This window comes from Hemitrygon akajei, chromosome 2, assembly GCF_048418815.1.
Source record: "Hemitrygon akajei chromosome 2, sHemAka1.3, whole genome shotgun sequence".
Classification (NCBI taxonomy): Eukaryota; Metazoa; Chordata; class Chondrichthyes; order Myliobatiformes; family Dasyatidae; genus Hemitrygon; species Hemitrygon akajei.
The window spans coordinates 107,997,580-108,011,197 of NC_133125.1; the positions used below are offsets into that span (position 1 = coordinate 107,997,580).

Genomic DNA, 13,618 nt, shown 5'->3' on the forward strand with positions numbered 1-13,618 from the left:
TTGACGCTCAACCCAGCATGGATGGAAAGCCTGCAAGGGGGCTTGCTGGATTCGAACTCGGGAGCCTTCGCTCTGAAGTCCAGCCCTGATGCCACTATGCCACCAGCCGGCTGCTCATTGAGAGTGTCTCTGTATAAATCTGCTGGTAAAATTTAAGTTCTGCAACATCTTGTTTGTGCAATTAATCTTAAAAAAAAGTACAAAAGGATTGGCTTTATTTGTCTAATGTACATTGACAGATTCAGTGAAATGTGTCGTTTTTGCATCAAATCGAATTAGTGAAGATTGTGCTGGGGGCAGCCTGCAATTTTCTGGCACCAACATAGCATGCCCACAACTCACTAACTCTAATCGTATGCCTTTTGAAATGGTGGAGGAAACCATAGAGCTCCAAGGAAACCCATGCGGTCACGAGAGAATGTACAAACTCCTTACAGACCGTAGCAGGGATTGCACACTGATTGGTGATCTCTGGTGCTGATAGCATTATGCCAACTGCGACACTATAGTGCCAACTTTATCCCGAGTGCCATGCCGAATACACTGGATTGTCATATCAAAGCAGGAATAATGAAAAGTGAACCAGAGAAACAAACTCCAGTATTCCTCTTTTTAAGAGATCGTTTAGGCTGCCAGAGCTTTAATGTGATGATTTTTGGAATTGGAGTGAGAAATTGAAACTTTAATGTGCAGACTCAATACACTGCAGACATTTCTGAGGGAAATTGTCTGCAGTAGTTAAATCACCAGTGGAGGGAGTGAGAGATTTTCCATTGTTTTTTTTTATCCACTACTAACCAGAAATCAGGGTTATTGTTATTTCTGGACAGGTTGAATAGTGAATCATAATAAATGACTGACCTTTAAATTTAGTTCTCTTTATGAAGTACTCAATTTCTTTCTCCGAAGTGTTCCCAGAAATCAACGTAAGCAAACAAGTAAAACTGGACTGGTATCAAAGCTCGGTAAAGCTTGATAACGTTAGAGATGCCCAGTGACTGTAGCAGTCCAAAAGAGAGTCACAGTCCAGCTGCCAGCTGTCGAAGGGCTTACATACTATACCGGGTCACAAAACAGAATCTGGTACCATCACTGACAACAGCACATCCCACCCCGATGAGCTTATCACATTCTATACATGTTTTGAACAGAAAGGAATGGGTATGTCACCACCCACCCTGAGAGTTTCCAGTGTACTTGAATCTACAGTTAACTTTGTGGACGTAAGATCAGTTTACCAGAGGGTGAACCGAAGGAAAGCATCAGGTCTGGATCATCTCCCTGGCTGTGTCTTTAGACCCTGTGTAGATCAGCTGGCGGGGGTATTTGCAGACATTTTTAACTTTTCCTTGTTTAAGTCTGTTTTTCCCTCCTGCTTTAAGAACACTACCTTTTTCTTTCTTGAACATCGGGATGATAATGAGCTGTAACAAATACTGCTCAGTGGCTCTGACATCTACCAACATGAAATGCTTCCACAGGCTGGTCACGGTATGCATCACCTCCAACTTTCCAGACAACCTCAACCCACGGCAAATTCCCCAGCACTGAACCAGGTTTACAGTCGACAGTATCTCCCTGACCCTACACTCACCCATGGATCCTATGTCAGCCTATTGCTTGTTGACTATAATTCTACCTTCAATACAATTCTTCTAAACAAACTCATCACCGAACTCTGGACCCTGGGAGTTAATGCCTCTCTCTGAAACCAGATTCTAGACTTCCTGTTTAGACCACAGTCATTAAGGATGGGTAGCAACATCACTGTCATGATTATTTTAAACACTGAACTGGACTGGTTTTGCAAAAGGTTAGGTACTCAGTCCCCTATTCCAATCCCTGAACGTTCTCAGTAATCAACCAAATAAAACTGGACTGGTATCAATGCTGGGTAAAGCTCAGAGACAGTAGCAGTCCAAAAGAGAGTCATCAGCTGTGGCAGAGCTAACATACTATACCGGGTCACAAAACAGAGTCTGGTACCATCACCGACAACAGCATATCCAACCCCCCCCCCCCCCCCCCCCCGATGAGCTTAACATGAGTGTGTGAACAGATTCTGCTCCAACTCCATCTACAGGGTTGCAGATCAGACCACCACAGTGGGCTGAATCTCAAATAACAATGAGTCAGACTACAGGAAATGGAGAGAGAGCTTAGTGACATGGTGTCATGACAACAACCTTCCCGTCAATGCCAACAAGACAAAAGAGCTGGTCACTGACTTCAGGAAGGTGGGTGGTACATATACTTCTGTCTACACCAGTGGTTCCCAACGTGGGGCGTACGCCCCACAGGAGGGTAATTTGATTTTTAAGGGGGGCAATTTGAGAATGAGTTATTAACAGTGAATTTTTTCTAGTAAGTCTGTGTGAGTATGAGTGTGCGAGTTAATACATATGTGTATATAAAGTATGCATACATAAAAATACTTGTGTGTATGTACATGTGTAATTGCGTATGTACTGTATATATAGTGTATCACCATCATTGCAAACATCAAATGGCTTTCATAATTAAATTAATGAATTGACTGATGTAGGAAGGAACGAATGAACAAGTCCAAACGCGTAAGAAACTCGTACGAGGTCGCGCCAATGCTGCTTTTTGCAGTAGCTTTCGGTTCTTGGTGGTGTGAAGGTGTGTACATTGCGTCATCTCTTTTAAACGGTGTATCTGTCTTTGTATGCTGTAGAAACGAATCGGCATTGTTTTATTTATTTATTATTATTATTATTTTAATATCACTTAATGTTCTTTTTTTTTACAATTTCTTAGTAATTTCTTCCTCAGAACTTTAACAGTCCTTTGGTTCTTTTATTTTTCTCTTTCATGAATGCCATGTTCTTTGGAAGCTTGTTTAAACCAAGTTAATGGTCTTTTAGGCTTCCTCCAGGTGAATAGGAGTTCACTTTTTGAATAATAAGAATTATATATCACCACAGGGGGCATCAGGATTTTAGAGGTGATTAGGTGGGGCATGGCCAAAAAAAAGGTTGGGAACCACTGGTCTACACCAACAATTCCGAGGTCGAGAGGGTGGAGATCTTCATGGTTCCAGGAGTGAATGTCACCTGTGCTGGTCCAGCTACATTGATGTCATGGTCAAGAAAGCTCACCAGCGCCTCTACTCCCTCAGGAGGCCAACAAAATCTGGCATGTGCTCATTGACCTTTACCAACTTTTATTGATGTGCCACAGAAAGCATTCTATCTGTATGCATAATGGGTTGGTATGGCAACTGGTCTGCACGTGACCACAAGAATCTGCATCCAGCTCGGCACATTACAGGAACCAGCCTCCCCTCTATGGACTTTGTCTAGACGGCTCACTACCTCAGTAAAGCACCCAGCATAATCAAAGACAAAACCTACCATAGACATTCTGTCTTCTCCCCTGACCTATCGTACAGAAGACATGAAAGCTTGACAGTATGACCCACTGGGCTGAAGGACAGCTTCTATTAGACTCTTAAATGGAGTTGGCTCCACAGTCTGCCTCGTTGTGATCTTGCACCTTGTCATTGACCTGCACTGTACATTCTCTGCATTGTTATTGTTTTACCTTGTTCTACCTCAGTGCACTCTGATCTGTATGAACAGTATGCAAGACAAGCTTTGCACTGTATCTTGGTGCATGTGACAATAATAAACCAATACCAATGCCAGATTCTAATAGGCTATACAGTACAACGTCCATTTGTGAACAATAAAAAGTAAAATGAAGCAGAAATTTTTCTCCATAGTCAGACAAACAACTTCTATTTTTCTGTGTATTTTACATTTAAGTTTCAAAAACTCAATATGAATGTTAACATTTTTGTCAACGATCAATAACTCAGCCCTGCACGACTCAGATTTCGGAACAAAGTTTGATTTTTGACATATTATAAATGCCAGAGACACATTCCGATTTTGCTCAGGCTTCATTCATAACCATGTGCCTGTAATGAGGAGAGGTAGTGGGTGCAGATGGTTCTCACACAGAAACTTTGAGGAAGCAGAGGCTCAGCAAAACACAAAATTGGGATGAGAGTCAAGTGAAACGGAAGGAAGTTGCAAGTGGCACGTGGAGGTTTGCCAATAAATACCATCGGATCAATTTTATATCAGCAATCTTTCAGGGTGTTTTCCAGCATCTCTTTCCTAGCGGTGTAGGGAGCATGTTTTAGTCGGAACCAGTGCTTTGGGAAGAGGTTTCCATTTGTGGCATACATTTCCATTCCCATCTTGCCTAGTAGGGAACGGAAAGTTCGATTCCGTGCAAGAATTTTATCGTAAAACTCAATGCCTCCCTTGGCGTAACTCTTGGATATGGTAGCTGTCTGGTGGTCTGATCTGTAGTCAAGCCAGTGATTGACTGCATCAGATAAAAGAAAATAGCCCACAAATCCAGTTGCTGCCGCAGCCAGGTTGAAAAGAGCCCGTAATAAAAAGGGGCCGGAGTAAAGGCCAAGGGCTTGCTTCGCTGCCAAGGCAGTCATGTAGGTGCCTGCTAAACAGGCTGGCGCGACCACCGATTGAAGGACAGGGCCGTTGCTCTGCAAATACATAACCTCTCTTGCGATAGCAAACTTCTGGGCATCGGATGAAAAGGTGAGGGACTCTCTCAGAGATTTTCCCACCTCACTGTCCCACTTGATGTCCCTGCCATTAATCATGACAATTCGATTGGTTATTCCTTGCCCACCTTCCCCTGTGCTGTTGAAGTTGACAGGGATGCCAATCAGGGCGCCACTAGGCAACCAGGGCACACCTGCACTCACAGGTTGAAAGCTGAAGGCCGCAAAGGCTGTATAATTCTGTGCAGACTCCACTCCCGCATCCTTCAGCACCTCTTGGAAAGTATCTTGCAACCTGTCTGGAAGTTCAGCAGGTACTCCCTTTGACCAAGCTTGATACAACTTTCCATACGTCCGCTGGGGAAATACATGACAGAAAACATTGGTGGCAAATAGTCCTCCACAGGAAACAGCTAACAACTTGACTCGATGTTTGCTGCCAAATAGCATCAGTTTCTTAAAAAGCTGGCCTGCCATCGTCAGAACTTCTCTGTGAAACAAAATGTACATTCAGTTGCAGAGCAAATACATTGCAGAGCAAAATCAAGAACTTAAAACAGGGCTTTAACGTGATTCTACCATGATAGGGAATCAGGAACTGGAGGACACAGATTTAAGGTTAAAAGTCAAAATCAAAGTAAGCTTATTATCGAAGTATGTACTATACAGCCACCATACACTGCCTTGCGATTCATTTTCTTGCAGGCATTTATTGGAAAATAAAGAAATACAATAGAATTTAAGAAAATGACATAAACAACCAAGGTGACTTAAAATTGTGTGAATTTAAATAAATAACACTGAGAACATAAGTTGTAAAGTTCTTGAAAGTGAGCCCATGGATTGTGGAATCAGTTTAGTGTCAGGCTGAGTAAAGTTATCCCCTCTGGTGGTTGAAGGGGAATAATTGTTCCTGAACCTGGTGACGTGGGACCTCCTTCCTGATGGCAGCAGTGAGAAGAGTGCACGGCCTGGATGGTGGGGGTCCATGATGATGGGTAGTGCTTTCCTGCAGCAGCGTGGGGAGGGCTTTGTCTGTCATGAACTGGGCTGTATCCACCACTTTCCGTAGACTTTTCCATTCCTGGGATTGATGTCTCCATATCATGGGAGGGAGAGATTTAATAAGAACTTGAGGGGCAGCTGCTTTTCTTTATTGATAAAGGGTTGTACACACTATGACCTTCCAGTGGAAATGCTTCAGGCAAGATCAGGACGTACATTTGAAAGGCCAGTTGAACAGGTACATGGATAGGAAAAGTTTAGGAGGTTATGGGCCACACATTGACAAATGGGCCAAACTTGGATGGGAATCTTGGTTTGCCTGGACCAATTGGGCCTGTTTCTGTGCCGTGTGACTGATTTGAACTTGTGCAGAGACAAGCGGAGATCAAGGTCCTATCAATAGGATGAGATTAAAAGCTCCTGCGGAATCACCATGATGTCAGGTTGACATAGAGCTTGATGTCAATGATAAAAGCAACAAAGGAAGGTAAAGGTGCGGCCATATCATCAAACAAGGCATACACTGGAGACTTATCTGCAGAGCTCTCCTCTCCCAATGAACCACAAGCTGCCAGGTTGGTAATGGCTTTTGAAAATGGTGGCTTTGGAGGACCTGGAGGGTTTTCAGGAACATAGCTTGGGAGGAGAGAGAGGGTGGGGGTGTTTGTGCAGGATTCGGGGAAGATCTCAGGAGGGATAGGGAGGGTGCTGAGTTTCCAGGAGGTGGTGGGTGAGATCCCAGGAGAGATCCCGAGGGGGAGTGGATGAGATCCCTGGAGAAATCCGGGGGGGGGGGGGGGGTAGATCTCAGGAGGGATCCCTGGGCGGGCCTGATATCCCAGGAGATAATCGTGGGGGAAGATCCGGGGAGGGATCGCGGGATGCCGGGGGGTGGGGGGCGAGCGGTGGTGAAGTGGTGACTTTAGGTCTGCAGTAACAACTCCACTGCCAGTTCCTCCCGGTCGGCCATTAGGCGCATTGGAGCGGCGGCCAACGGCCTATCGGGCCTTCACTCCGCTGCTATCCCCGACCCTCCCAAACAAACGCCTTTACCTCCTGCTCCAGCGACGCGACAACGCAGACAGACTCGTCGCAAAACACGTCCACTTTACGCCACCTGCCTGTCGCAGTCGCCCAACATACGGCTGCGTTTCGATCACGTGGTCACCCGAGCGCGGAGAGATCTGTCATCGCCATCTTTGTAAGGTAGCGAATGACAATTGAATGGAAGGGCCATCTTTGTAAAGTCAGATTAATTATAGCCATCTTTGTAAGGTCTTGTCAATCAGCAGTCATCTTTGTAAGGTCGGGTCATTGCATTGAAAACAATGCAGAGCCCTGTAAAACGAACATTAAGAATGAATTTTAGAATCTCCATCTTCACATTAATGCTTTTCACATTGGTTAATTTAATGCTGCAGGCCATTCAGACCAGTATTTTCACAAGAATACTTTATCAGAATCAGACTTTAATCGCCAAGTACCTATGCACATACAAGGAATTTACTTCCGGCAGATGTGCTCATAACAATAATAATGATAAATATAAATGAAAATATAGATTATACATACAGGTAGTGCAATCCAAGTAATAGTTAGCCGACAGTTAACCGGCAGTTAACTGTTCAGCAAAGTGACCGCAGTAGGGAAAAAACTTCTCCAATGCCTATTAGTCTTAGTCTGGAGGGATCTGAAGCGCCTACCAGACGGAAGCAGATCAAACAGTCCGTGCGCAGGATGGGAGGAGTCCTTTATGATGTTCCCCGCCCTCTTCTTCAACCTGGAAGAGTACAGGTCCACAATAGAGGGCAGGGAGGCTCCAATGATGCGCTCGGCAGTCCTCACTGTGCGCTGTAGTCTGGTTCTATCCTGCTTGGTGGCGGCTCCAAACCACACAATGATGGAGGTGCACAGGACAGACTCAATGACTGCAGTGTAGAACTGCAGCAGCAATTCCTGAGGCAGACCGTATTTCCTCAAGTATGACTATATTTCTGAGGGTAACTACCCAATTCCCGTTCCTTGCTGTTAATTCATACACTTAAATATTTCTCCTTTATACACTGAACTGCTCGGTACAGAATACATCACCTTTATCTCTGCTGAATTACTATTCTGGGTGACAATGTTAAATTGTTTTACAATTTCAGGCAGAGAGTTGCAATACACAATATGATAGCACACTCAACACCAGTGTTTCTCTGGGAATGGGGCAAACACACACCAATCCCCAGTGGGGGGGGGGGTCAGCAGGGGAAAGGGGCACCAGTTTCAAGTTCTTTAGCACCAACATCTCCAAGGATCTATCCTGGGCCCAGCACATTGGTGGAATCATGAAGAAAACACTCTTTGATTAGGAGTTTGAGGAGATTTGGTATGGAGTATTAAGAATACTCGCAAATTTTTACAAATGTACGGCGGAGAGATTCCGATTGCCTCACAACCTGGTGTGAACCCTTCAATGCACAGGATCACAAGAAGCTGCAGGAGGTTGTAGATGCAGCCAGATCCATCATGAGCACAACCTTCCCTGCCATCGAGGACATCTTCAGGAGGCAGTGCCTCAAGAAGGCAGTGTCCATCATTAAATATCTCCACAATCCGGGACGTATCCTCTGTGTGTTATTGCTATCAGGAAGGATCCAAATTGAGATTTATTTATCACACATACATTGAAACATACCATGAAAGGTGTCATTTCTGTTAACGATCAACACTCCGAAAGATGTGCTGGAGACTGCCCACAAGTGTCCCACACATTCTGGTGCCAACATAACAGGGTATACAGGTTTCAGAACAGCTCCTTCCCCTCTTCCATCAGATTTCTGATAGTCCATGCACACATGAACTCTATCTTGTTATTCACCATTTGCACATTTTTTAATAACTTATAGAAATTTTAATGACTTGTACTACATTGCTACTGCAAACTTTTTAAAAAATCATGATATGTGCCCATGGTAATAAATCTGATTCTGATTCTAATTCTGAGATTCACAATAAATTTCTGTGCACCACCATACCATGCAGTTCAGGTAAGGAGTTTTTAAAGTGTCGCACCTGCCTCAAAAGCCACAAAAAGCAGTGATCTCTGCCTTCCTGTATTCCAGGAAAAGCAGGACACCATCCTACTCGACACTTTAGCACCCTCACATTTGAACATTTCTGTTTGTTTAACTCTGCTGAGCAGAAATCAGCGGTCAATTTTCCTTTTAAAACCAGTTGAAATCGACACTTTGACAGATATACTCTGGATGTAAATTACCCAAAGATGTGTGTTCCTTCTTTATAAATAAGATTTTTCTCATTACAACGATAACTCATTTGATTGCCAGCTATCAGAATCATGGAATCATTAAATCACAGAGGTTCATTTGGCCCTGTGAGTTGGTGCCAGAAACTTGAAAACAACAAAACCACCCACTTCTCTCTTCCTGCTGATTATTTTCTCTTTCAGTACCTTTTTGAAAGTGGTAGGCGCTAAGTTGTCCTTTACAACTGCAGATGTGTTCAAAGTTAGTTGGCAAAGCGAAGGAGGTAAATGTTGGTAATTGAAAGGAACTGCTACCATAATGAAGTGGAAGTTGACAAACCGCTTCATAGTTAGCAACAGCTTGATAGTTTCAGCTGAAGAAATAACGTGCTATCTATCCGATAATTGTGTCTCTGTCATCAGATTCCTAAGAAGTCCATGAACCCTTGATCACTATCTATCTACTTTTGCTCACTTTTTTGTCTCTCACACACACACACACACACACACACACACACACACACACACACACACACACACACACACACACACACACACACACACACACACACACACACACACACACACACACACTTTTATTTTTCACCCTCCCTAGTGTTGCCACCATGCCCTCGTGCACCTCCTTGGGTGATAAGCCCTTGAGACCGAGGTAGCGGATGACTGCACGAAGGCCGATGTTGTCCATTTTCTCAGATAGTGCTGACTTGCAATTTTCAATTATCTGAAACAGAAATACCACAAAAGTTATTAACTTCAAACTTTCTGCATAATCACTCAAAGAGTTGAACTGCACGTGCATGTAACGAGAGCTGTATATCTCATCTCCTTCTACCTTAGGCCATGAACTTATCAATCACCCCTGCTGTGGACACTTTCTGGAGGTCCAAGACGCACTGGCCACTTCATTAGGTACAGGGGTGTGGTCTTCTGCTGCTGTAGCCGACCCACTTCAACTTCGATATATTGTGCATTCAGGGACGCTCATCTGCACACCACTGTTGTCATGCGTGCTTATTTGAGTTACTGTCACCTTCCTGTCAGCTTGACCCAGTCTGGCCATTCTCCTCTGACCGCACTCGTTAAAAACACACACACAATGCTGGAGGAACTCAGCAGGTCAGAGGAGAATGGGGATCTGTGGGAACACAGGCTTGTTTATCTGTGGGGATAAACAAACAGTTGACATGGACTGGAATAGAAGGGAGAAGGCACCAAAATAAAAAGGTGGGGGGAGGGGGAGGACGAGCTAGAAGGTGATCGGTAAGCCAGGTGGGTAGGAAAGATAAAGGGCTGGAGAGGAAGGAATTTAGTAGGAGAGGAGAGTGGACCATGGGAGAAAGAGAAGGAGGAAGGGACACAGGGGGAGGTGCTAGGCAGGTGAGAAGTGGTGAAGAGGCTAGAAAAGGGGAGAAGGGGGGGATTTTTTTATTGGAAGGAGAAATCTACAGTATGTTCATGCCATCAGGTTGGATGTTACCTTGATGGAATAGATATGCTGTTGTTCCCCCATTCTGAACATGGCCCCATTGTGGCACAACATGGATCGACAGCTCTGAATGGGAACGGGAATTAAAATGCTTGGCCAGCAGGAAGTCTCACTTGTGGGGGATGGTGTGGAGGTGCTCGACAAAGCAGCCCCACGGTTTATGTCGTGTAGGGGAGGCCGCATTGGGAGCACCAGGCACAATAAACAACCCAGCGGGTTCGCAGATGAAGTGTGGCCCCATCTGGAAGGACTGTTTGGGGCCCTGAATGGAGGTGAGGGAGGAGGTGAACGGGCAGGTGTAGCACGGGATAAGTGCCTGCAGGGAGATTAGTGGGGAGGGAGAAATAGACAAGGGACTCGTGGAGGGAGCAATCCCTGTAGAAAGCAGAGAGATAGACATACTTTATTGATCCGGAGGGAAATTGGGTTTCGTTACAGTCATTACAGAGGGTGGGGAGGTAAAGAGATATTTAGTAGTGGGATCCCATTGGAGATGGTGGAAGTTGTGGAGGCTCATGCGGAGGTAGGTGAGGACAAGAGGGCCTACCACTGTCAAGGTGGCGGGAAGATGGGGTAAGGGCGGATGTTCGGGAAGTGGAGGAGATGCAGGTGAGAGCGGTGTCAACAGTGCAGGAAGGTAAACCCTGTTCTTTGAAGAAGGAGGCATCTCTGATGTTCTGGAAAGGAAATCATCATCCTGGGAACAGAGGCAGCAGAGATGAAGGAAATGAGAAAAAGGAAACAGGGGGCAGGATGGAAAAGGGTATAGTTAAGATAACTGTGGGAATAAGATGTCAGTTGGCAGTTTGTCTTCAGTGGTGGAGATAGAGAGATCGAGAAAGGGGAGGGAGGTGTCAGAACTGGACTGAGTGAGTTTAAGGGTAGGGTGGAAGTTGGAAGAAAAGTTGATGAAATTCTCGAGCTCAGCATAGATGCAGGAAGCAGTGCCAATGCAATCATCAGTGTAGCGCAGGAAATGTTGAGGGGCATTACAAGGGAAGGCTTGGAAATGGACTGTTTTACGTAGCCATTGAAAAGTTGGAACCCATGGCTACACCCTGAGTTTGGAACCCTCATCAACAAGGTGTTTTGTTCACAGAACTGCCGCTCACTGGATATCAGCAGTTTCTGAAATACTCAAACCACTCCATCTGGCACTTATTGGCTTGAGAACTCTTAACACAAATGCCAAACAATGAAATGAGAAAAAGTAGCTCATCATTTCCTTCATCCATGAATTCACCTTTTCCCCACTGAATCCAGTCACTGTGGCTGATGCTGTCTGTCCACGGGCTTTGGTAATAGGTCAAAGTTGAGTTTATTGTCATATTCACATGTACACACCTTTTCTTGTAAGTCTTCCCCTCTCAAGTCTCTCTTTACTTCGTCACCATCTCTGTTTTGGTTTTCTCTTCTCACTGCTTACACAGTTTTGGTAAATAATTTCCCCATGAATTCTTTTGAGTTTCCCAATGCCCATTTCATATTCATGTAACATGCGGTAAGGTTTCACTGCTAAGGCTAATGTAATGGCTTCTATGTAATGTTCCACTGTTAAGGTAATGGTTTCTCTGTAGCAGCAACGTTTGGGTTATGACTAGTGATAACGGGACTTTGGAATTCAGTGGCTAGCCAATGGGAGAAATGTTGTTCTTTCTTGTGTGTCTGGGAGCCGAGTCTTTTGTCGAGGAGAGATGAAGAGGGAGGACGCATGTGGAGAGAGCTGGTAGACCACTGGATGGAGTGGACTGGGATCTGAGAGTCCAAAGGTCAGCGACGCTGGGAGGAGACCGATGGTGGAAGAATGAATACTGAGTGAGCTCTAACAGGGACTTTGACTTGGGCCCTTTTTTTTGTTTTGTTTATTTTCATAACTAACCCTATATTCAGATTAAGATTCATACAGTCTATCATTTAATTGCATATGGTGTGCTGTCTGATATTTTGCGTTGTGGGTTTGTAACTGGGGGTACATTACACAGCATCCACACAAACGTGATTACGCAGTTTGGCGTAGCGAAGGCTGATTCCTCTAGACGAACACGAGCTGGGCGAGCCTGAGGGTTGCACTGATGTCTTCACTTTGAAATTTCTTGGATGCTTTTCTACATTCACCACTCCCTAGTTATGGGTATTGCTTACTCTGTCCAAAATTACCACTTCAAATATTGACCAGAAAATTCTCATCTCTGCCTCACTCCTTGAGTGTTAGTCAGGCTCCATGTTCCTGCAAAACCACTCAAATTCACATTTCTTCCCTGATATCTTAAAGTGGTAATGTTTTCAACATGTTTCCAGTTGTTTTAGTATTGTTCTGTTCACTTGTGGTCACTTCATTATAGGAAAGTTGTGACAGCTTTAGAGAGGGTGCAAACGACATTTAGTGGGATGATTCCTGGATTAGAGTACGTTTTATCCAGGTTTGGCTTTTCTCTTTGGAGCGAAGGAGGATGAGAGGTGATTCGATAGAGGCGTATAAGATTATAAAGAGGCATAGATCGAGTGGACAGCCAGAGAATTTTTCCCAGAGCCCTAAGGGCTAATATGAGGGAGCATAATTCTAAGCTGTTGAGTATGGGTGAATGTCAGAGGCAGGTTTTATTACACGGGTGTGTGTGTGTGTGTGTGTGTGTGTGTGTGTGTGTGTGTGTGTGTGTGTGTGTGTGTGTGTGTGTGTGTGTGTGTGTGTGTGTGTGTGTGTGTGTGTGTGTGTGTGTGGTGTGTTTGTGTGTGTGTGTGTGTGTATGTGTGTGTGTGTGTGTGTGTGTGTGTGTGTGTGTGTGTGTGTGTGTGTGGTGTGTGTGTGAAACATGCTGTCTGGGGTGATGATAGAGGCACATAAAGGACTATCAGATAGGCACATTGATGAAAGGGAAATGGAGGGCCATGTGGGAGGGAAGGGTTGGGTTGATCCTGGAGTGAATTGAAAGGTCAGATTGTGGGCCGAAGGGCCTGTACTGTTTTAAGTTCTATGATTATCAAACGAATGCACTACCCAATAACACTAAGATTTAGGTTGTTACATGTACCGGGATACGGTGAAGATCGTGTCATACACAAATACCAACTAAACAGAATGCGGAGTGTAACGTTGTCGTTACAGAGTCTGATCAGTATTCGTTTTATTTTGGTGTTGGGTTGCACTGGAAATTTTAACTTTTCACGATATTTTACTCAACAATAATGTTAGAAGATTTCAGATCTCTCTTGCATTTATCTGCATTTCTCCAGAAGATGCTGATTTGTACTGGATTACAATTTCATATGTACCTGTCTTTTTAATTTAAGA

At 44.5% G+C, this 13,618-nt stretch overlaps 1 protein-coding gene across 1 annotated transcript; it reads right to left on the bottom strand.

The window, feature by feature from the left end:
- Positions 1-3,735: 3,735 nt before the first annotated feature.
- Positions 3,736-6,702, bottom strand: tmem177 (transmembrane protein 177). Its single transcript, XM_073027054.1, has 2 exons — positions 6,623-6,702; positions 3,736-5,054 (listed from the first exon to the last, which is right to left on the bottom strand). The coding sequence occupies exon 2, from the start codon at positions 5,039-5,041 to the stop codon at positions 4,112-4,114; it is 930 nt and encodes a 309-aa protein (XP_072883155.1). The 5' UTR covers positions 5,042-5,054; positions 6,623-6,702; the 3' UTR covers positions 3,736-4,111.
- Between the last annotated feature and the right edge of the window lie 6,916 nt (positions 6,703-13,618).